This window comes from Dipodomys merriami, unplaced genomic scaffold (assembly GCF_024711535.1).
Source record: "Dipodomys merriami isolate MVZ:Mamm:240054 unplaced genomic scaffold, mDipMer1.0.p SCAF_136, whole genome shotgun sequence".
Taxonomy (NCBI): Eukaryota; Metazoa; Chordata; class Mammalia; order Rodentia; family Heteromyidae; genus Dipodomys; species Dipodomys merriami.
This window is the reverse complement of record NW_027202671.1, coordinates 785,493-806,620: the sequence shown is the minus strand read 5'-3', so window position 1 is coordinate 806,620 and position 21,128 is coordinate 785,493. Positions and strand designations below refer to the sequence as shown.

The 21,128-nt window shown below is 42.8% G+C and overlaps 1 protein-coding gene across 2 annotated transcripts in view; it reads left to right on the top strand.

Moving 5' to 3' along the window:
* The window catches only part of LOC138825226 (receptor expression-enhancing protein 1), a 111,263-nt gene that overhangs the window by 37,601 nt on the left and 52,534 nt on the right, over positions 1-21,128 (top strand). For both annotated transcript variants that reach the window (XM_070019627.1, XM_070019626.1), the window contains exon 2: positions 15,401-15,473. In XM_070019627.1, coding sequence (XP_069875728.1) covers positions 15,401-15,473 — 73 coding nt within the window. The remainder of the gene's footprint in view (positions 1-15,400; positions 15,474-21,128) is intronic.

Here is a 21,128-nt window from a genome sequence, read left to right as displayed (position 1 = left end):
CAGAATCAATGAGTCTGGGAGAAGAATGCTATTATGATTCCACAGAGACAATGACACCCCTCTCCAGGCCTGCAAAAAAGCCTCCAAATTGGATATGTGTTTTCTTCCCTGTCCTAACATCCAGGGAGAATCTGTCTTTGAGGCAGTTGCTGTTACTGATTTCCAGCCATGTGGCATTCTAGAGTCTTATAGGTACCAGGGCTTAATCTGCTCCTCCCCCAGGACTGGTAAATAACTCCCATGTCATGTCTTCTGGAGGTAGAGCACCATAGCCCATAGGTGCTGGTTGGAGTCTTCTTCATAGGAAAAAGGCTCCTGGGCACCTATCCAAGAACCCGTCTGGTCAGCATACCACAGACCAGCACTGAGGTGCCTGAGTTCTAGAGTCTTCCGTGTCATTGCTCCTTCCAAGGTGTAGTTTGTGGTTCATGGGCTTCATAGCCAGGCAGAACAGTGGCCATGTATACCCTTCATATGTGCTGGCCAGCTCTGTGACAGGGAAAGCCTCAGGATGTGGTGTGTATGGAGTGAGATCAGGTGGGTGATATATTAGCAAGCAACATCCAGAGTAAGTAGATCCTTCTCAAAGGCACTGGGTGAAATGGGCCTGCAGCACATGGCCCATACTCCCATTGAAGGTCCTGAGGGGCAAAACTAGAGCCGTGACATAGTAGGATCAGTGGGGTCCCTTGTAGAACATGAGTCATAGTAGACTTTCAATGAACTTTGGCAAGTGGGCTTATATATTAGATCTTTTTCTGTTGTTGTTTGGTTTTGTTAGTGAATTCAGCCTGGCCTTGAATTCACTTGAATTCTGACTGACCTCTGATTCTTCATCCTCAATCTTTCTGCTTCATCCTCCTGAGTGTTAGTGACATATATCACCACACCCTCTTCACGTGGTGGGGCATACTTCTAATCCCAGCACTCAGAAGGTGGAGGCAGGATAATGGAGGATTTAGAGTTGGAATTCATCCTGGGATGCACAGTAAAATCCTATTTAAAAAATCAAGACATCTGTGATTTAGTACCAGAGCTTTGAATCTCTAAAGCAAAAAAAAAAAAAAAGTCCCATCCCTGTAAGGAACTTGATGTGTGACAATATCCCCTTTATCGAACTCTGTCATTCTCATTACTGATCTGTGAAATGGAAATTAGGATCATGTCTACTTCTTAGCAGTTTTCTACGTGGAAATACCTGTTACCTGCTTAAAGCTGTAGTGAGCACTTAGTAATTGGCACTGGTTACTATCTGATGCTACTATTTCCTTTTTCAGAATGTGAGGGTTTTCTTCTTGATGTTGGGTCTCTGAATAACAGGACATCCTTCACTCAGACTGTCCCTTATGCTACCTATGATCATGGCCTTTTAGACCTCCCAAATGGAAATAACACATATTGTCTGCTTAGTGGAACAAATGCCATTTCTTACATCCCTATCCTCAAAGCCACCTCTTTTGGATATTCTATGTTGGAATCTTCCTTCCTTCCTTCCTTCCTTCCTTCCTTCCTTCCTTCCTTCCTTCCTTCCTTCCTTCCTTCCTTCCTCCCTCCCTCCCTCCCTCCCTCCTTCCCTCTCTCTCTCTCTCTCTCTCTTCTTTTTTCTTTTTCTTTTTGTTGGTTATGCAGCTTGAACTCAGGGTCTGAGTAATGTCCTGAGCTCTTCAGCTCAAGGCTAGCTCTCTACCACTTTGAGCCACAGCTCCACTTCCAGTTTTCTGATGGTTAGTTGGAGATAAGAATCTTACAGACTTTTCGGCCCTGGCTGGCTTTGAACTGCAATCATCAGATCTCGGCCTCCTGAGTAGCTAGTATTATAGGCGTGAGCCACCAGTACACAGCACATATGCTCTCTTTCTTAATGATGGCCTCAGTTTATTCATTCTTTTCAGATCTGAAAAAGCAAATGGCACAGCTGTTAGTATTCTGTGGTAGTTGAGAGGAGTATCTTTATTTTCCAAACAAAGCAAGCTGTTCATTATCTTTTAACCTTTTAACTATTAAGCAATATTCCAAGCAGTTCCAAGGAAAATTATTTTCCACGTGGCAGTTTCACCTTTTCACACAGGGTTGGCGTTAACTGTAATGGTGAGGGAGGCCCTTGGACCTGTGCAGCCAGCACAGTGGAGGGGCCCACTTGCTGGCATCCTCCCAGGGAAGTAGCCAGCCTTCTTCTGTAGCACCTGCAGGGAAGAAGCTCAAGAGTTGCCTGTGGCAAGTTCTTGCCTTACTAGTCCATACTGCCTCAGGCTCTTCTGAAGTTCAGAAGGACCGCCAGCCAGAACCATTTTTAAACACTGAGGAGCTATGTTTGTTTGCTAACTGTCTGCACTTGTTCATAATTAAGACATTCTAGAATGTCTCTCAGAATTTTAATTTTGCTCACTGAAGGGAACATGGCAGTTTTCTAGCTTGCTTTTCTTTTCTTTATTTTTGGCCGTTCCTTGGGTTGAACTCAGGGCCTGGGCACTGTCCTTTAGTGTTGAGTCTGGCAAAGTAGGCACTGGTTAAATATCTGTTGAATGGATGGATGAATGAATGAATGGGTAGATGAATGAATGAATGTAACCTGCCCGTTCTCTCCCGTGTACAAGAGGATAATAGTTGCTCCTTCATGCCAAACACCAGTCACTCATGCCTGTAATCCTGCCTACTCAGGAGGCTGAGATCTGAGGATGACAGTTCAAAGCCAGCCTGGGCAGGAAAGTTCATGAGACTCCTATCTCCAGTTAACCACCAGAAAACCAGAAGTGGCACTGTGGGTGGTAGCCTTGAGCAAAAGAGCTCAAGGAAAGCGCCCAGGCACTGAGTTTCAGGCCTCAAGACCTGTATCACCACCAACAACAACAAAAGGAAAAGTAGCTTCTTCATCCAATTGCTGTGGGAATCATCGGCATCTGGTGAACATCAGTACAGGTTTATTCCGTTCCCCTAGCCTTGCCTGGAGAGTTTTGATATCCTTTCCCAGATAGGCTTATATATGTGATACAGACTTCAAAGCTGGCTGGGACCCCAAACCTTCGATGTGGGAACCACAGACAGCTAAGCAAAAAAGTCCCCAGAAGCTCCACAGTTACCTGCTGACCCACACCTTACAAGTCCAGTTCAGACAGCTGCTAACACTTATCCCCTCTTCCTTGGCTGAGTCAGGAAACCCCATTGATTCCCTCCCACCCAAACATAAATCTTACTTGGGCTTTAGAGGAAGTCTATCAGAAGACTATAGTCCTTTAACCTCCTTTACTGGGAAGTTGGGTCTCTGGATCTCAGACAGGGGATAGAGTACTAGCTGGGAGGTAGGCTCAGCAAGGCTCATTACGATGATGGTTTGTTTACTGGTTATTTGTGTGCTTCCCCACTTGCTGGCTGCCTTCCATCCCAGGGGACCCAGGGCACACAGTATGTGCTCAACAAATATTTACTTATTGGATGAAAATGTTTTTGAAGTTACTGTTTCTGTAGGGAAATATAGTAGGGAAGGGAAATAATAATTGTCATTCATGTGCTGCATGTTTGGGATGTTAAATCTTTACCGACAGTGTCCTAGTTTAATTTCCACAGTAGCTGTTGAAAGTAGTGTGCTGTCTTCCACACTCAAGGAAACGGATACAGACTAGTGAAGAAACATGTCAGCAGTCCCCTCACTAGGCAGTGATAGAACCAGATTCAAACTCAGATCTGAAGGCAAAGCCCAGTCAAGCTTGAATTTCTTCAAAACAAAACTTTTTACAGTCGACTTAAAAACAAAAACAGAAATTTGAGCAGGGTCTGAGTGGGTTGGATTGTAGAATTTAACAACATGAACAAAAAAATTATAGAAACTGGTTTCCTGAATACATTACACTTTCTGCTTTGTGCTTTTCTAAATTGGATTTGAATGCATTTCCATAATCCAATTCTTTTTCTACATAGCCCTAATTAAGCAAGGAAGCTCCCTGCCTGTGTTCAGAGAGGCTGCGTGGTCTGGGGAATGGCCTGAGTTTGAATTTTGTTGGATAGAGGGTAGGCCTTATGAATCTCTTAACTATTCTGAGGCTGTTTTTTATTTGTAGATGGCAGAGTGATCTCAGCTCTCTAAAGGGATGCGGTACAGATCAAATGAACAAATAAATGAGATGTGGGAGGGGGGTTAGCTCAGCAAAAGTTATTTGTTCATTGTCTCAAGCCTGTAGACAAGGCAGAGGCTTAAAACACTGGGAAAAAGCTGAGCTCCAGTGGTTCACGCCTGTAATCCTAGCTACTCAGGAGGCTGAAATCTGAGGATCGCAGCTCAAAGCCAGCCTGGGCAAGAAAGGCCATGAGACACCTATCTCCAATTAACCACCAGAAAACCAGAAGTGGTGCTATATCTCAAGTGGTAGAGCGCTAGCCTTGAGCTGAAGAGCTGAGGGACAGTGCCCATGCCTGGAGTTCAGGCCCCATGACCGGACCCCCCTTCCCCCCCCCCAAAAAAAAAGAAACCACTGAGAAAAGAAAGACTGTTCAGACACACTGACACAATCACGTGCCAAGGTGAGAAAAAGAATGTGCCTTGTTTTTGTTTTGCCAAGATAAGCTTGAGATGAGAAAGAAGCTTGTTTTAGTGAACATTTTATGGAAGTTGGTAACATTCTCCCTTTCTCCTAGTCCTCATTCACTCATTCATTCATTCATTCATTCATTCAGGATTATCTCCAGGAACTGCAGAGTCAGGAGAACAGTGTATCATAGCAGTAAAGAAATGAAACAGTGCACTCAGACAAACCTAGATTCAAGTCTGGCCTCCTCTTCTAATTGTGAAATTCAGTTATTTAATTACACTTGAATCCTGGTTTTGTCACTTTTATTATTAGGAAAGCAATCATACCTGTCTCTTATGAAGGTTAAAAATGATGATGTTTGTGTTAAAAATGTTAATGTGTGTAGTTTCTTGTGCATAGAAAACTCTCAGTAAATAAATAGCAACTTATGAATCATATAATCATCTCTTGGGAGGGAAATGCACAGTGGGCCCGTTCTGTTGTTTTCTTGTTTTTCTCTCTCTAGCCTATTAGAAGGTTATGATGGCTAGGCAAAAGCCTCAGGGTTGGGACCCACAGCAACCAAGGCCTAGGTGGTTTGCTGGGCTGAGAACTTGAGCTGAATGCCTAGGCTGGGCAGTTCTGCTTCTGTAAGCTTCTGAGTAACCGTCTTGACTGAGGATGTGCCGCGTGACAGCATGGAATAGATCAGGGTTTCTCAGGTTTATTTCTAACCTAGTATCAGTGGGCCTTGGAAACACACCATGGTTTCTGTGAATCCATGTTTTGTCACCCCACAGCTGTCTGCCATCATCAACATAGGCTGTTTGTCTCAGAGTGGGGAGCCTTTTATCACTTGAGCCCCACTCTATGAGCTCTTTATGCTTTAGTTATTTGGGGATGATATCGTATTTATGCCTGAGTCAAACTGAACTGTGAGCCTCCTATTTATGTCTCCCACATAGCTAGCATGCCCCTTACAACCTAGCTTTTATTGATTGAGATGGAGGTCTAACTTTTTTTTTGGTCGGCTGTGGGGCTTGAACTCTGGGCCTGGACGCTGTCCCTCAGCTCTTCAGCTCAAGGCGAGTGCTCTACCGCTTGAGCCACAGTGTCACTTCCAGTTTTCTAGTGGTTTATTGGAGATGAGTCTCATGGACTTTCCTGCCTGGGCTGGCTTTGAACCGAGATCCTCAGATCTCAGCCTCCTGAGTAGCTAGGATTACAGGTAAAAATTTTGAGAATTTGTCTGTCCAGGGTGGCTCCAAAGTATGATTCTCAAATCTCACCTGCCCGAGTGAGATTGTAAGCATGAGCCACTGGCATCCAAGTGCTTTAGTGGTTTTAAAAGTCTGGTTTATTGAGGTAGAATTACTAAAATTCATGCTTTTCACAGTGAGTTTGTTGAGTACATTTAAATTCTGTTTTTAAATTTTTTTTTTAAATTTTTTATCTGAAACTGAGACTCAAAGTCAGTACCTGAGCTTTCACTTATTGGCTGGTGCTTTCCCAACTGAGCTACACTTCCAACCCCAAACTTTAAGTTTTGACAAATGCATATGGTTCTTACAACCACCATCACAATGGAAGTACAGTGATGCTCTAGCATTCTCTACATTCTTTGTATTCAGTCCCTTCGGCCACTTCTGGCCCTGGCAACCAATAGTTTTTGTTCCTACATAGTTCCTTTTTTTCAGAATAGTTTAAATGGAATCATACCAGAAGTTGCCTTTAGAGTTTGTTTTTCAGTTGCTGTGATACATTTGAGGCTCTGAATGTTTTTATTACATACAACAAAATGAATGGTTCTGTGATTAGCCTGGATAATAGCATTCTTATAAACCATTAATAATTAGGAAATTTAAATTTAAAACTCAAAAATACCAGCAAAGAAACATGAAGTAACTGGGAGAGAGTGAAATTGTCCAAAAAGAAATTATCTGATTTAGGTAATTGTTAACTCTCTGTACCTCACCTTTATAATAACAAGAAAAAAAATTAAAAAGAAATATAATATATTTTAAAAAAGAAAGAAAACATGAAGTGCCATGAATAAGATAAAATATGCAGGATTCTTATGGAGAAATTTACAATATACCATGAAAAGGCACTCGAAAAGACATGAAGAAATTGAAGAGACCATGTTCATAAAGAGCAAATCTAACATAAAGAGAGTGATTTCTTCTAAGTAAATTCTATGAATTCAGTTGAATTCCAACCAAAACCCAAACAAGATTTTTCATGAAATTTGATAAATTGTCATGAAACTTACTTTAAAAACCAAAGACCATGGGCTGGGAAGGTGGCTCAGTGGTAGAATGCTTGCCTTATATGCTTGAGGCCCTTAGTTCCTCAGCACCACATAAGCAGAAAAAGCTGTAAGTGGCGCTGTGGCTCAATGTGCTAGAGTGCTACCCTGAGCTGAAGAGCTCAGGGACAGTGCCCATGCCCAGAGTTCAAGCCCCACATCCGACCAAAAAAAAAAAAAATCAAAGACCAAGAATACCCAACAGAATTTTAAGACTACCAGGATTTATTGTAAAGCATTAATTAGAAATACCATGCTTGTTATTAAGATAATGTGATGGAAATATGTGATTAGACAGTGTGTCAGTGGAATAAAGAGCTGAAAATGATACTTAACATGTCAGAAACTTTACACAGAACCCCACACTAGTAGGAAAAGATTCAGTAGATGTGCCTAGTATAATTATATATATACAGAACAGAATAAAATTGAATCCCTAACTCATACCATACGTAAAGATAAATTCCAGATAAATTAAAATCTAGCACTGAAAAAGTAAAAGCCAGCCCAGGCAGAAAAATCCAAGAGACTCTTAATCTCCAATTAACCAACAAAAAGCTAGAAGTGGAGCTGTGGCTTAAGTAGCAGAGCACCAGCTCTCTAAGGGAGAGCACCTAGGCTCTGAGTTAAGCCTCAGTGCAGGCATGTAAATAAGTAAATAAGCTATCAAAAATCAATGTATTTGTTCATATAAAATTTATAACAAAAGACACCACAGGTGCTGGTGGCTCACATCTATAGTCCTAGTTACTCAGGAGGCTGAAATCTGAGGATCATGGTTTGAAGTCAGCCCAAGCAGAAAAGTCCCTGTGAGACCCTTTATCTCCAATTAACCACTCAAAAACCAGAAGTGGTGACACGATGGCTCAAAGTGGTAGAGTGCTCTAGCCTTGAGCAAAAGAGCTCAGGGACAGCACTCAGGGACAGCCCTGAGTTCAAGACCCACAACTGACAAAAACAAACAAACAAACAAAACACCATAAACCAATTAAAAGGGCTATTTTGGGAGAAGATATTTGCACTGCTTAATGTCAAAGAATTATACCCAGAACTCATGAAAAATTCCTAAAAATCAATACAAAAATGATAACATAATGAAGAGGATATGAAAGGTAAACTAAGCAGCTCAGAAATGGCCAGTACACATAAAAAGTTGTTCAACTTCACTTTTTTAAAATATGATTTTTATTATAAAAATACTGTACAGAGGGGTTACAGTTACATGAGCAAGGTAATGAGTATATTTCCTATCAAGCATTGTTACCTTCTTTGTTTTTCCCCTACCATCCCTTCCCTCCCACCTCCACAACTATTACCCCCTCTTTTCCTCCCCTCCCTACCTGAATTGTAAAGTTCATTTTTCAACATAGTGTCTTATACATCTCATTGTTACAATGGATCAACCTGTATCCCTATTTAAGACTTTCGTTTTTTCCCTTCCTCTCCTCAAGCTAGAGAAGTGTATAAACAAGATTCAGTGCACTGACATCAAATACAGTGAATAGGGGTTATACCATGGGGGAAGAACATACAAAGAAACAAAAAAAACACATGGTACATTATAAATATGTTAGGAACAATAGCAAGAAAGAAAAAACCACTTGTGTCCCATCATCTTATCTGGTCATATGTACGTAGCTTTTGACCTTTTCTGTTTGTCCCAGACATATACTAGTTAGTGCAAATAAGGGAAACCATAGGACCTGTGTTTTTTTGGGCCTGGCTTACTTCACTTAATACAATTTTTTCCAAGTCTTTCCATTTCCTAACAAATGGAGTGATGTCATTCGTTCTGATGGAGCATAGAATTCCAGTGTGTGTGTGTGTGTGTGTGTGTGTGTGTGTGTGTGTGTGTGTGTGTTTGTGTGTGTGTGTGTGTGTGTGTGTGTGTATCAATCACATTTTCTTGATCCATTCATCTACTGAGGTGCATCTGGGTTGGTTCCATATCTAAGCTATGGTAAATAATGCTGCAAGAAACCAATCCATGGGCTGGGAAGGTGGCTCAGTGGTAGAGCGCTTGCCTTGCATGCTTGAGGCCCTGGGGTTCAATTCCTTAGCACCACATAAGAAAAAAAAAAAAAGCCAGAAAGAATCCAATCCATCAACTTCACTTTTAATACAGGAAATGCAAATGAAGATTCTGTTTCATACCCATCAGACTGGCAAAAATTTGAAGACAGTATCAGTTTCACAAAATGTGAACTATTAGAACTCTTATACTTGCAGGAAGAAGTATAAACTGGTGAAAGTCTGCCAAACAGTTTCATTACCTGGTAAGAAGATGCAGTGGGTATGGCCCATCAGTTCCCACATACTGTCTATGCCTGTTAAGGCTTTATCTGATATGAAGTGTCTCCCCAAAAGCTCCTATATGGAAAGCTCGGTCCCACGCTAGGTGGATCTAATCATGAAGTTAATGGATCATGCGAGCTTTGACCTAATTAGTAGGTCAAAGTGATCAGTAGATTACTTCCCTGATAAATTCACAATTTGATGGTATTATTTGGAAAGTGATGGAATCTTTCCAAAGTACCCTAGTGAGGGCATGCCTTTGTCCTGGGATCCCCTCTAGCACCCTACTTCTTGCTTACTATGAGATGACCAACTTTGCTTATCCTTATAGCCTTGCCACCATGATGTTTATCTTCATCACAGGCCCACAATAATGGAACAAACAGATTGTGGACTAAAATCTTTGAAATTATGAGCCAAAATTAAAATGTTATCCTTTCGTTATTTCACTCAGATATACATTACAATGACAAAGAAATCACTAGCAGTTTCTCAAAGAAGGTCTTAGAGGTGCATAAGGAGAGGTATACAAGAATATTCAGAACCAGGCATTGTGGTGCACATCTATTACTCTAAGCCCTTTGGACAGTGTAAGCTAGCTTGGGCTGTATAGTAAGACCCTGTCTTAAAAGCAAGTATGTTCACACGAAATAAAGATAAGACCCAGCAGCTCATGCCTTTAATTCTAACTACTCTTTGAGATCTGAAGATCACCATTGAAGCCATCCTGGGCAGGAAAGTCCTTGAAGCTCTCATATTTCCAATTAACCACCAAAAAGCCAGAAGTAGAGCTGTGGCTCAAGTAGAGGGACAGCATTCAGGACCTGAGTTTATGCCTTACTACCAGTATAATAAAAAAAAAGAAATAAAATGTTTGTCACTGCCTTGTTTATAACAAGGAAAAAGTGGGAGGAATATAAATATTTATCAACAGAATAGGTAAATAAATCATGACTCATGGATAAAGTAGTATTCATGTAATGAGAAGTTGGGTACAATGGCTCATTCTTGTAATCCTAGCTACTAGGGAAGCAGCAATCAGGAGGATTATGATTTGATGCCAGCCTAAGGACAAAGTTTTTGGGTCCCCTTTCCAACCAGTAGCTGAGTGTAGTGGCCCATGCCTGGTATGGGAGACTGAGATTGGAAGGACCACAGTTCCAGGGCAATCTAGGCAAAAAAATTTGTGAGACTCTATCTTAACAGAAGAAGCTATGTGTAGTGGTGCACACCTGTCATCTCAGCTATAGCGGGATGCATACAAAATACAATTAGTGTAAATTGTAATACATTTTAATGTTCCACTTAAACAGTATGGCTCCATAAACTAGAAGACCCTTTGCAGAAATTTATTTCATGGGTTTGGCACACCATTTTTAAAGAATTAGGAAATATAGCATATATATATATATATGCATATATACACATACATATATACACACAAATTGAATATTCCAAAGCCCTTATGTAGTGTATAATTTCTTAGTGCAGTTTGTTTTATGATAGTATAAACAAGTGCATAAATAGGCTTATTTTGCTTATATTTCATGTTTTAATTTTAGGGGAAACATCACTGAGTTTTAAGTTTTCAACATAATCTGTGGCTGAGAAATGTTGATTTCACTCTAGGGTACCTGAGATGACTTGGAAAATATTGATTAGCTTCACAGTTTGTAGAATCTTGGCCACAGCAAGCGACTGTGATGCCAGGGCTCCCAGGCCAGCAGTGACTGGGAATGACTCACTCTCCTCCTTGGCAATAATTAGGGTCAGTTCTGTCTTCCGTTGGATAGAGCTCTAGGAAGTTGCCTCAGAATTGTGTTTCCCCTACACTGGGCAATAAAGCAAGCTGCATGGTCTTTACCATCTTGAGGCATCCCCTCCTGAGTATTTACTCTCGTTCCTAGAACACTGGACATTTTTTAAACTGTTGGGATGGTCAGGTGAAAAGTCCATAGCCTAAGGTCCAGAAATGGTCCAGCAGTTCTCTACCCAGTAGACGCCAGTAGCTCCTCCTCAGTTGTGATAATCAAGTATCTCCAGACAATGCCCACAGTCCCTAGTAAACTAAATCATCCCCACTGGGAACTGCTGTGTTGGAGTGCAGTAGTCACGTAACCCAGACAATCCCATCTGTATGTGGCAGCTGTAGAAGCAGAAGGGTAGGAAGCAATCTGGATGAGCCAGAAGAGCCAAGGGTAGAGTTAGGAAAACCAAGGAAGGCAGATTAATGGAGTCAGTAAACTAGGAGTAGGGGTTTCTTGTAACCTCTCCTGTGTGGAGAAGAGAGGGTGACTGCAGAATTGAGGCTGTGGTGTCCATTTATGGGTAAGCCTAGAGCCCAGGCTTCTGCCTAGAAGATGCCACTCAGCTTCCTTCTTGCCAGTGCTTGAGCAACTTTGAGCACTTCGAGAGAGCTTTAGGCTGTCTTCATATCTTACTACTTACTCTCTTGGCCTTGTAGAGAGTGATGAGTCCAGAAAGATTCATTTCCTTGGAGAGAGATTGCAATTGCTTGATCACATACAGGCCATCAACAAACATCTCTGAAGCATGCACTTGGGCAGAGGCTGTTCTATCACCCAAAACTGTGTGGTCGAATGGGGAGAGAGTACAGCCAGCCTCAAGGGTGGGGTGGGTAGAGAAAGAAGGCAGGCTGTGGGATCCATATCCCAGCTCTGCTCCAGCCATGGTATCCCCTTGGGTTAAATGAGTGATGCTGATAATCCACAGTGTCTCTGACTGTAAAGCAGGGTGATAAGGATTCTTATCCCACGTGGATGTGAGCAGATTAATCAACAGTGTGCCTGCCTGTAGAACTGGGCCTTGTATGAAGGAACACTCAATAATCTAATACTATCTTAAGTATTTTATTATTGATGGTATGTGAGAGTGTCATAGACTTAAAGAGTGTCCAGAAACTTCTGAAGGAATAGTGACCAAATACTTAACAGAACAAATGACTTATCTGTGGTAGGTCTTGAAAGATGAGTGAAGCTTTATCAAGGGAAACACTTTTTTTTTGGTGGGATTGGGAAGGAGATCATACACTAAGCTTCAGACAGTGGTAAGAGCAACTAATCCACTGCAGATTGCTAGCCAGCTGACTTACGCAGGGACAGCTGCCAGTTCTGTGATCTGAAGCTGGGGAAGGGTGGCTGTGAGGCTGTTGGGGCTGGTGAAGAATGCCTCTCCTTGGGAGGGGTACTGAATCGGAACAGACAGAAGAGGCTGGGTGGGGATGGAGTTCAGTGGTAGAACCCTTGCCTGGCATTCAGAAGGTCCCAGATTCTGTCCCAAGATCATCCCTCCATCAGCTTTGAGCAGACTCTTTAAGTACCAGACCCCGATGGCTTGGGGTCTACTTCCATCATTATTTCTTTTCTCCAAAGTAAATTAAGAATTGGTCATTTTAATTCTATCTCCTTTGCTGAAGAAGTGAACTACTGGAGACAGAAAGGCACATTTGTCTGTGTGGGGAATCTGTGTTGTCACATGGAATCCAGGCAGGGGGTGCTGGCAGCCAGTTGGTGTCAGAAGAGTTTAGCAGACTAAGCTCAAGCTGCTCTGTTTCGGTGCCCTGAGCCTTCCTAGCACTGTGACCACTCAGGATGTCACAGCTCATTGTGTTCGCAGAGGTGCTGATTAATTAACTCTGGATCTTTCTTACAGTGGGCCCAGTTTATATGCTGCCTCTTGCCAGGGCCCAGAAACCAGCGTGGCAGACATGGGGAATAGCTAAAGCACCTGTGCCCAAAGTGTGGCATATTTATTTCCCTGGAGTCCATGGCACTATGCCTGAGGCTTTGCTGATTCAGCCTGGTGCTGTCTGCAGTCTGCTTGCTGACCAGACGTCTGTCCCAAGGTTGCAAGTGTCCCCTAGATGGTGTTGACTTTAATGTCTGTACTCTCTGAAACTTCATTCTGTGAACATGTTCTTATTAGGCACTTCCTACTGTGCTAGGAATCAGGAATTTAGTTATAAATGAGATGGACACCAGACCTGGCTTTGTAGAACTTAGCATCTTGTGGGGGAGAGACTGAACAAACTGTCCAAGTGTTACAGATAAGGGCCAAGAAAGGAAAGTTCCAGCAACCATGGCAATGTAGAACAGGGAAAAGAACCTAATCTTAAGGAGGGTGGCAAGGACAGGAAAGGAAGACTCCCTTGGTATCTGAGAATGTTCAGGAATGGGGCAGGCCAAGAGCCAGTGGAATGCTAAGGAAACTTCCCTTACCAGGGTAGCCTATGACTGAACATCTTCACACCACATATCTCTTGGCTTGCCTTCTGTTCTTTTTGCTTTTGTCTTGGGGCTTGAACTCAGTGACAGACTTAAGCTGTCACTGTATTACATGAGCCACACCTCCAATTTTGGCTTTTTGCTAGTGAATTAGTCTTTGAACCATGATTCTCAGATATCAGCCTTTTGAGAGCTAGAATTATAAGAGTGAGCCACCAATACCTGGCTTTCTCTTTATTAAGTTTTATCTCCCTTGTCCCCTCTGCTGGCTTATGTTGTTCTTCAAGCCAATAATCTTAGCCTTGCTGGAGGTGGGTCTTGCTCTCCAAGGTAGTGGACAATGAAGAGGAAGCCAGACTTTGAGGAGACCAGGTGGGATTCAGCTCCTGGATTTTTCTTTCTTTTTTTTTTCCAGCTCCTATTTTAATGGTTATGACCTAAGCACTGGGTCCCTATTAGCATTGGTCAGGGTAGTCTAAGTGGGGCAAAGCCTGGTAAGCACTTAATTCAAGGCCTGTGTAAGTCAGGAGTTTGACAGTACTTATAGTGAAGCTGTCCCCTGGTTGGGCATTTGCCTCTGACCTGGGAGTTCCTTGTGTGACCTGTGAATGCCTGATAGGCCTTAGCTTCAATGTGTCATCTTTTATTTATTCTTCTTTTCTCTTCTTTTTGTGGTACTGGTGGGTTTGAACTCCACTGCTAGGCAGGTGCTTTTACTACTAAACCATGCCTCCAAGACTGTCTTTGAGATATTGTCTTGTCTGCCTGTGTTTGGTTTTCCTGTCATAACTGGAGTAACAAACGTGTCCTGCTCTACATTAAAAAGAGGTCTTTTGAATTTTTCTGCCTTAGCTGTCCTCAAAGCAGTATCCTCCCAAAAGCATCCCACACAGCTAAGATTTCAGGTGTGAGACTTTACACATCCTTTATATGGGCTTAGTCTGCTATCTTTTCTAACCAGGCAGGTTTCTTTTTTTTTAATTGAGTTTTTTATTGTGAAAATACTGTTCAGAGGGGTTACATTTACATAAGCAAGGTAATAAGTACATTTCTTAGCCAGTATTGATGCTTCCTCCTTTGTTTTTCCCCTATCATCCCTTCCCTCCTGCCTCCTCAGCTACACCTGCCCACCCCCCCAACCCTCACCAGGCAGGTTCTTGGCAGGGGCTGTCTCAAAAGATTTGAGCTCCTATGGGGCCTGGAACAAAGTGGTCTGAACGTGATGTGACCTGACATTATCACTGGGAGTGGCAAGGTATTAAGCCTTCTAGGTCTGACAGTGCCTTCTTTTGTCTGTTCATTCACAAATACCTATTGATAGCCTATCCTTTGGTAGGTTCTGGGAGCACAAAGATGAACAGATATTCTCCAAACTTAAAGTCTGTTAGGGAAAGGCTGTTAATCAAAGCATGACACAGTTGTGAAAGAACACTCTGGTATGCCATGCAATGAGAGTGTTATGGGGAGATTTGACAAGTTCTAGGAAGTTGGAGAAAGCTTGTGTGAAGAACTTAGGTGGGAGTTGGGATCTGATGAATGGGCAGATACCAACCAAACAAAGGAGGAAGGGAAGATTCCAGCCTGGGCAAAGGATGGTGTGGAAAGAATAAGGGTAGGCAGAGCTATACCATGCAGTCATCTTATTTGCGGACCCTGTGCATCTTTTTAGGATGCTGAAGTCAAGTCTGAGTGGGTGGGCTTTGTAGAGCTTCAGGTAAGGATTAAGAAGAGTTCAACTCTACTTTCAGGGGTTATTCAGCTGGGTTGTACACTTCCAGTTTTGCCTTCCATTGTCCCAAACCACCCTTGAGGTTGCTAAACTATGGGTTAAAAAGAGCAAATATGAGCCATACCAAGAGATGGAGGGTCCCAAAGATAAGCCAGGTAGGAGTAGGAAGCCTTAAGGGCATTCATTCATTCTGTGGGGCAGACCCCCACAGAAGCATTTTCCCTGGTGGAGAGAACTGCTCCTTGTCATCAATAACAGAGGATATTTTCCATCAAACAGCCTGAATGAAAAATCACATTTCTTCTTTTTCCTCTTTTCCTTCTAGGCTTATATTTGGCACCCTGTATCCTGCATATTACTCCTACAAGGCTGTCAAATCAAAGGACATTAAAGAATATGTAAGTAGAGCTGTTTATTTGGAGGGTATCTGAGGTGGCTGAGGCTGGGCAGCAGAGAGTGGATGTCCTTCTTGGTTGGGCATGAGTAGCAGGAAGTCATCATTTTTATTCTCATGACACTTGGCGGGAGTACTTTCTATCTAGACCTTCACTGGGGAAATGAGTTCAGCAGAAAGGTTCAGAGAGAGAGGAAACAGCATCTGCTCTTGGAGGCCCCACTGCTATGTCACATGCTGAGTGACTTTGCCTCACTTAGCTTCAGTTTCCTTGTCTGAAAAACACTGTAGACTGCAAAGTGCCATTCCTTGGAGACAGCCTTACCTGGTGTCAAGAGCAAGTGCACTGATCCTAGAGTTCAATAGACCTAGTCCCCCAAACCCCTGGCTTTACAGCTCTGACTCCATTCCAGCCTATGAATCCAACCCCTACAATTTAAGCCCTGTCACTGTGTAAGTTTTTTTGAGGGTGTTCATCCTCCTCTTTCTCTTGCTCACGGCACCTTGCAATGAGCTGAGCACACAGGAAGGGGACTGAAAGGCCCCATTGGTTGGAGGATTGTATTCATTACTGGTGGATTGTATTCATTCCTATTGCACCAGCTCTGTATGAGCTGGATACCTCAGCAGGATGACTGTTAGCCATTCCTGATTGGCAAAGGTGATGGGTGATGAACAAAGGATCACCCTTCCTGTGTAGTGCACTATCCCAGGTCAAAGTTCAATGAATGTATATTTGGGCATAAAGGGACTGAAATCAGGCCCCAGATCTGACATTTAATTGGTGCACAGGTGGGAAAAATATCTTAAACTTCCAAAAGTCTAGATTTCATCTGAACAGTGAGGTGATGACAACAACCCCTCTTGTTCTTTTACTCACATACCACTTGGCAAGTTTGGTGTAGGTTAAAGAAATCATTTAGAATGGGCTTGGAAAGTCGTCATTTTCTTAGATTTCCTCAGAAGTCCGCACCTTGAAATCAACTGCAAACAGAACTCAGTCCCTGCTCTTCCAGTTTCCCAGAACTACTTGCTGCTCTGAAGCAAAGGACCTAGAGGGGGTGATTACTCCTCTGGAATCCTGTGTCTGGTATGTGTGAGGAATCTCCACATGTACTCTATAAATAACTGGAAAGTTGCAAGCGCAGGCTCTCCTGGTCCTCAATTAACTGGGCCTAGTGTAAAACATTTGGCAGCCTTCTCCAGCCTCCCTATCCTAACCCTTCCTTCCTATGGCAAAAGCCACCTGTGCTAGGGAAGGTAGTATTCTGGGGTTACTGCCATGCAAAGAACAGAAAATTCTCGGGGATAGAGAAAATTCTGCGGGGACAGATCAAACTCAAATTGTTTTGCACTGATGACCTCATAGGAGCCTGGTTTATGACCGGAATGGCAACTCATTAATTTAAAGTGAACATTGTAACTGATAAGCTGAGCAGCTGTTGTGTTGGCTAGTGAGAGACTTTCCCTTGGGGAAAAGCGTGAAGGTTTCTGGGTAAAAATGGAATTGGAAGAAAGGAACTGACACACACTCCCTCATTGTCACATACTCCCACACCTACTCTCATACACACAGTCCCTTTCACACATACTCAGTGTCACAACACTCAAGTGCTCTCACACAATCCCACATGCACTCATTCTCACAAGCACACACATGCAAGTCACACACTCATACATACTCCTTTGTCCTGTGTGTGTGTGTGTGTGTGTGTGTGTGTGTGTGTGTGTGTGTGTGTGTGTGTGTGTGTGTGTGTGTGTTAATAGGATTTGAACTGAGGATCTTAAGTTTGGTAACCATGGTCTACCACTAAGCCACATCTCCAGCTTCCATGTTTCCTTCTTTTGACTAACCCATTTTTTTTTTTGGGGGGGGGGGTCAGTCGTGGGGCTTGAACTCTGGGCTTGGGCGCTGTCTGTGCACATTTCAGCTCAAGGTGAGCACTCTACCGCTTGAGCCACAACACCACTTCTGGTTTTCTAGTGGTTTATTGGAGATAAGAGTCTCACGGACTTTCTTGCCTGGGCTAGCTTTGAACTACAATCCTCAGATCTCAGCCTCCTGAGTAGCTAGGATTACAGGCATGAGCCACTGGTGCCGGCTTACTAAGCCATTTTTGTACAGGCGAGAGACCTGGGAATTGCTCGGTCTCCTGTGTCTCTCTTCATCAATCATCTCTACAGGTACATGTTGGTAACTGTGTCCTACAGCCCTTCATCTTTCTTGTTTTTCTTTTTTGGTCATATGGGGGTTTGAACTCAGGGCCTAACATTTGCTATTTGCCACTTGAACCATGCCTCCAGTCCCTTTTATTTTTAGTTATTTTTCAGAAAGGGTCTTGTGCTTTTCCTGGGCCTACCTGGACCAAAGTCATTCTAACTATATGCCTCCTGTGTTGCTGGGATTACAGGCATGAGCCAACTAGCCTGCCTTCCTCCCATCCCCTTCATAATCAAATCAGCTCTGTCTTCTCTGCTGCCATTTTCAGAAATGAGCTTTCAGTCGTTTTCCAGGAAATATTACAATGGCCTTCTATATTAGGGCTTTATTGTTACTGTAACAGGTTACCATAATCTTAGTGGCACATAAAACAACACAAGTGGGGCTGGGAAGGTGGCTCAGTGGTAGAGCATTTGCCTTGCATTCATGAGGCCCTGGGTTCGATTCCTCAGCACCACATAAGCAGAAAAAGCCCGAGTGGCACTATGGCTCAAGTGGTAGAGTGCTAGCCTTGAGCTGAAGAGCTCAGGGACAGCATCCAGCCCTAGAGTTCAGGCCCCATGACCAAAAAACAAACAAACAAACAAAAACCCCACAAATGTATTTTCTTCTCACTCTGGAGGTCAGAAGCCCTCCAGGGGCTCAAATCAGACAGGACTGCATTTCCTTTAGAAGCTTGGGAGAGGAATCCATTTCCTATCCTTTGATGTCTCTTAGGGGCTACCTGCACTCTTTGGCTCATGCCCCTTCCTCCTTGCTTCTAAGCAACATCGTTACATCTCTCTAAGCATTCTAGTGTCACTTGTCCCTTACCCAGCTGAGAGCAGTTTTCGTGTGTGTGTGTGTGTGTGTGTGTGTGTGTGTGGTACTAGGGCTTGAAATAAGGGCCTAAGTGCTGTTTCTTAGCTTAAGTGCTGTTTCTTAGCTTTTTTGCTCAAGGTTGAGGCTTTACCATTTGAGCCACAGCTCCACTTCCAGCTTTTTGGTGATTAATTGGAGCTGAAATCCTCATGGACTTTCCTGCTCAGGCTGACTTCAAACTGTAATCCTCACTTCTCAGCCTCCTAAGTAGCTAGAATCACAGATATGAGCCACTGAAACCTGGCTCTGTTTTCTTTTTTAAGGATGCATGATTACATTGGACCCAGAATAGTCTTTCCATATGAATGTCCTTATCTTAATAACTGTAAGTATCCTTTGCCATATGAGGATTTGAATGTAGACATCCTTAAGGAGCTATAGTTCTGCCAACCACACTCCCTCCTCCCCACACTCATTTCCTACTCTGTTGTCCACAAACTATTCAGAGAAGCCTTTTTTTAAAAATAGAAATCTATTTATCTCATCCCTCCCTGGATCCTTATCACCTGCAAGACCAAGACCAAAGTCCATTACAGTGTTTAATGCTCTTCTTGACTTTGCTATATTTACTTTCAGCCACTTCTCTATTAGCTTTCAACACTCTATATCTCTGCAGGTCAAACCACCAACATCACCTCGGAGTTTATCAGAAATAAAGCATCAGGCCCTACCCAGATCTCCTAAATAAAAATCACAAAATTTGGGCTGGGAAGGTGGCTCAGTGGTAGAGCGCTTGCCTTGCATGCCTAAGGCCCTGGGTTCAATTCCTCAGCACCACATAAGCAAAAAGAAAAAAGCCAGAAGTGGCGCTATGACTCAAGTGGTAGAGCGCTAGCCTTGAGCTGAAGAGCTGAGGGACAGCGCCCAGGCCCAGAGTTCAGGCCCCACAACCGGACCCAAAAAAAAAAAAAAAAATCACAAAATTTAGAAACATTGCTCTTGCTATATAGATTATTGTATCTTTCCAAATTTAATGCTTTGGTAAGATTTTTGGATGGAAATGAAGGAGACTGGGTCTATGCTTTCCCTAGGTAATTAGCTCTCTAGCTCCTCTGATCATTTCCCTAGATCGTTTGCTTTTCTATTAGGTTTAAGTGTCCTCATCTGGTTTGCTTTGCTCATGTATAACACTTTGATTGGTCTACATGAGATTTGTGCTAGCTGAATTTGGGGCTGCTGGTCTTTGAGACCTGAGTCCGCCAGTAGTTCTCTGGCTGTCCAATAAAGACTCATAATTTGGACTCTTAAGTGGTGGCTTCTCCATTTCTCGTGACTGAGTTTCCTTGCTAAAAAGAAAGGAACTTCTGGGTAATTATAGAATTAACTATGGGATGGAGAAGTTGAAGAGCTAATAAGGTTGGATAGTGATAACAGACCAGCTCATGCCGCAGGAAGGATCTTCTTAGAGTGTTCTGACCATGCCACCATTACTGACACTGGCTGACACCACAGGTGCCTGTGGAACATTCTTTGAAGAGTGAAAGTCCTGGATATGAACAGTGAGAACCACTAAAGTCTTAAAAATTACTCAAAGGAGACTCTAAAATACCAGACATATATAGGTATAGGCAATCTGAAATGTTAGTTGGACTTACTAATTGATATTAAACTGATTTGTTGTGTGGAGCAAGATGAAAAATTCAACTGTACCTCCACTGGACAAAATTCATTTGTACCTCCATGGATAAAATAATTTTCAATCCAATCAATAATCTGTAAATTGTGAAATAGTTCAAAAGACCCCTACAAACTCCAGGAAATTCAAAAGTATATGCTAGACACTGAACATTCTGTAGAACACATGTTCTTTTTTTCAAGTTTTCCTGATACTTCCATCTTTTTTACATCCAATTCATCTCCCCTTTGTCTCAGGGAGTAAGGTGCCAGTCCTGGGGCTTGAACTCAGGGCATGGGCACTGTCCTTAGCTTCTTTTGCTCAAGGCTAGCATTCTACCACTTGAGTCACAGCACCACTTACGGCCTTTTCTGTTTATGTGGTACTGAGGAATTGAACCCAGGGCTTCATACATGCTAGGCAAGTACTTTACCACTAAGCCATATTCCCAGCCTTGGAATGATGTTCTTAATGCCATTTTATGGCGCAAATCTGCATTTTTGGAACTCTGATGCATTGGAATTCTTCCCTAGATAGGGTGGTGGTAATGATCCTTTGACTTTTACCTGAACAAGATAGTACTGAAGGTCCCTAGATAAGCCCTCCACTTCCATCTACATTTCTTCCTGCTGCCTTAGGTAGCAATTGCCCTGGTTTCCCTTGATAATCAGGATCAGTTGTACTATCAAAATACCCATAAGTCAACTGGGCACTGGTGGCTCATGTTTGTAATCTTAGCTACTCAGGAGGCTAAGCTCTGAGGACAATGGTTCAAAGCCAACTTAGGCATAAACTCTATGGCACTATTATCTCCAATTATCCAGAAACACACACACACACACACACACACACACACACACACACACACACACACACACACACACACACACACACACACACACCATTTAAAAAAAAAACAAAAAAACTGTAAATGGAGGTATGGTTCAAATGGTAGAGCACTT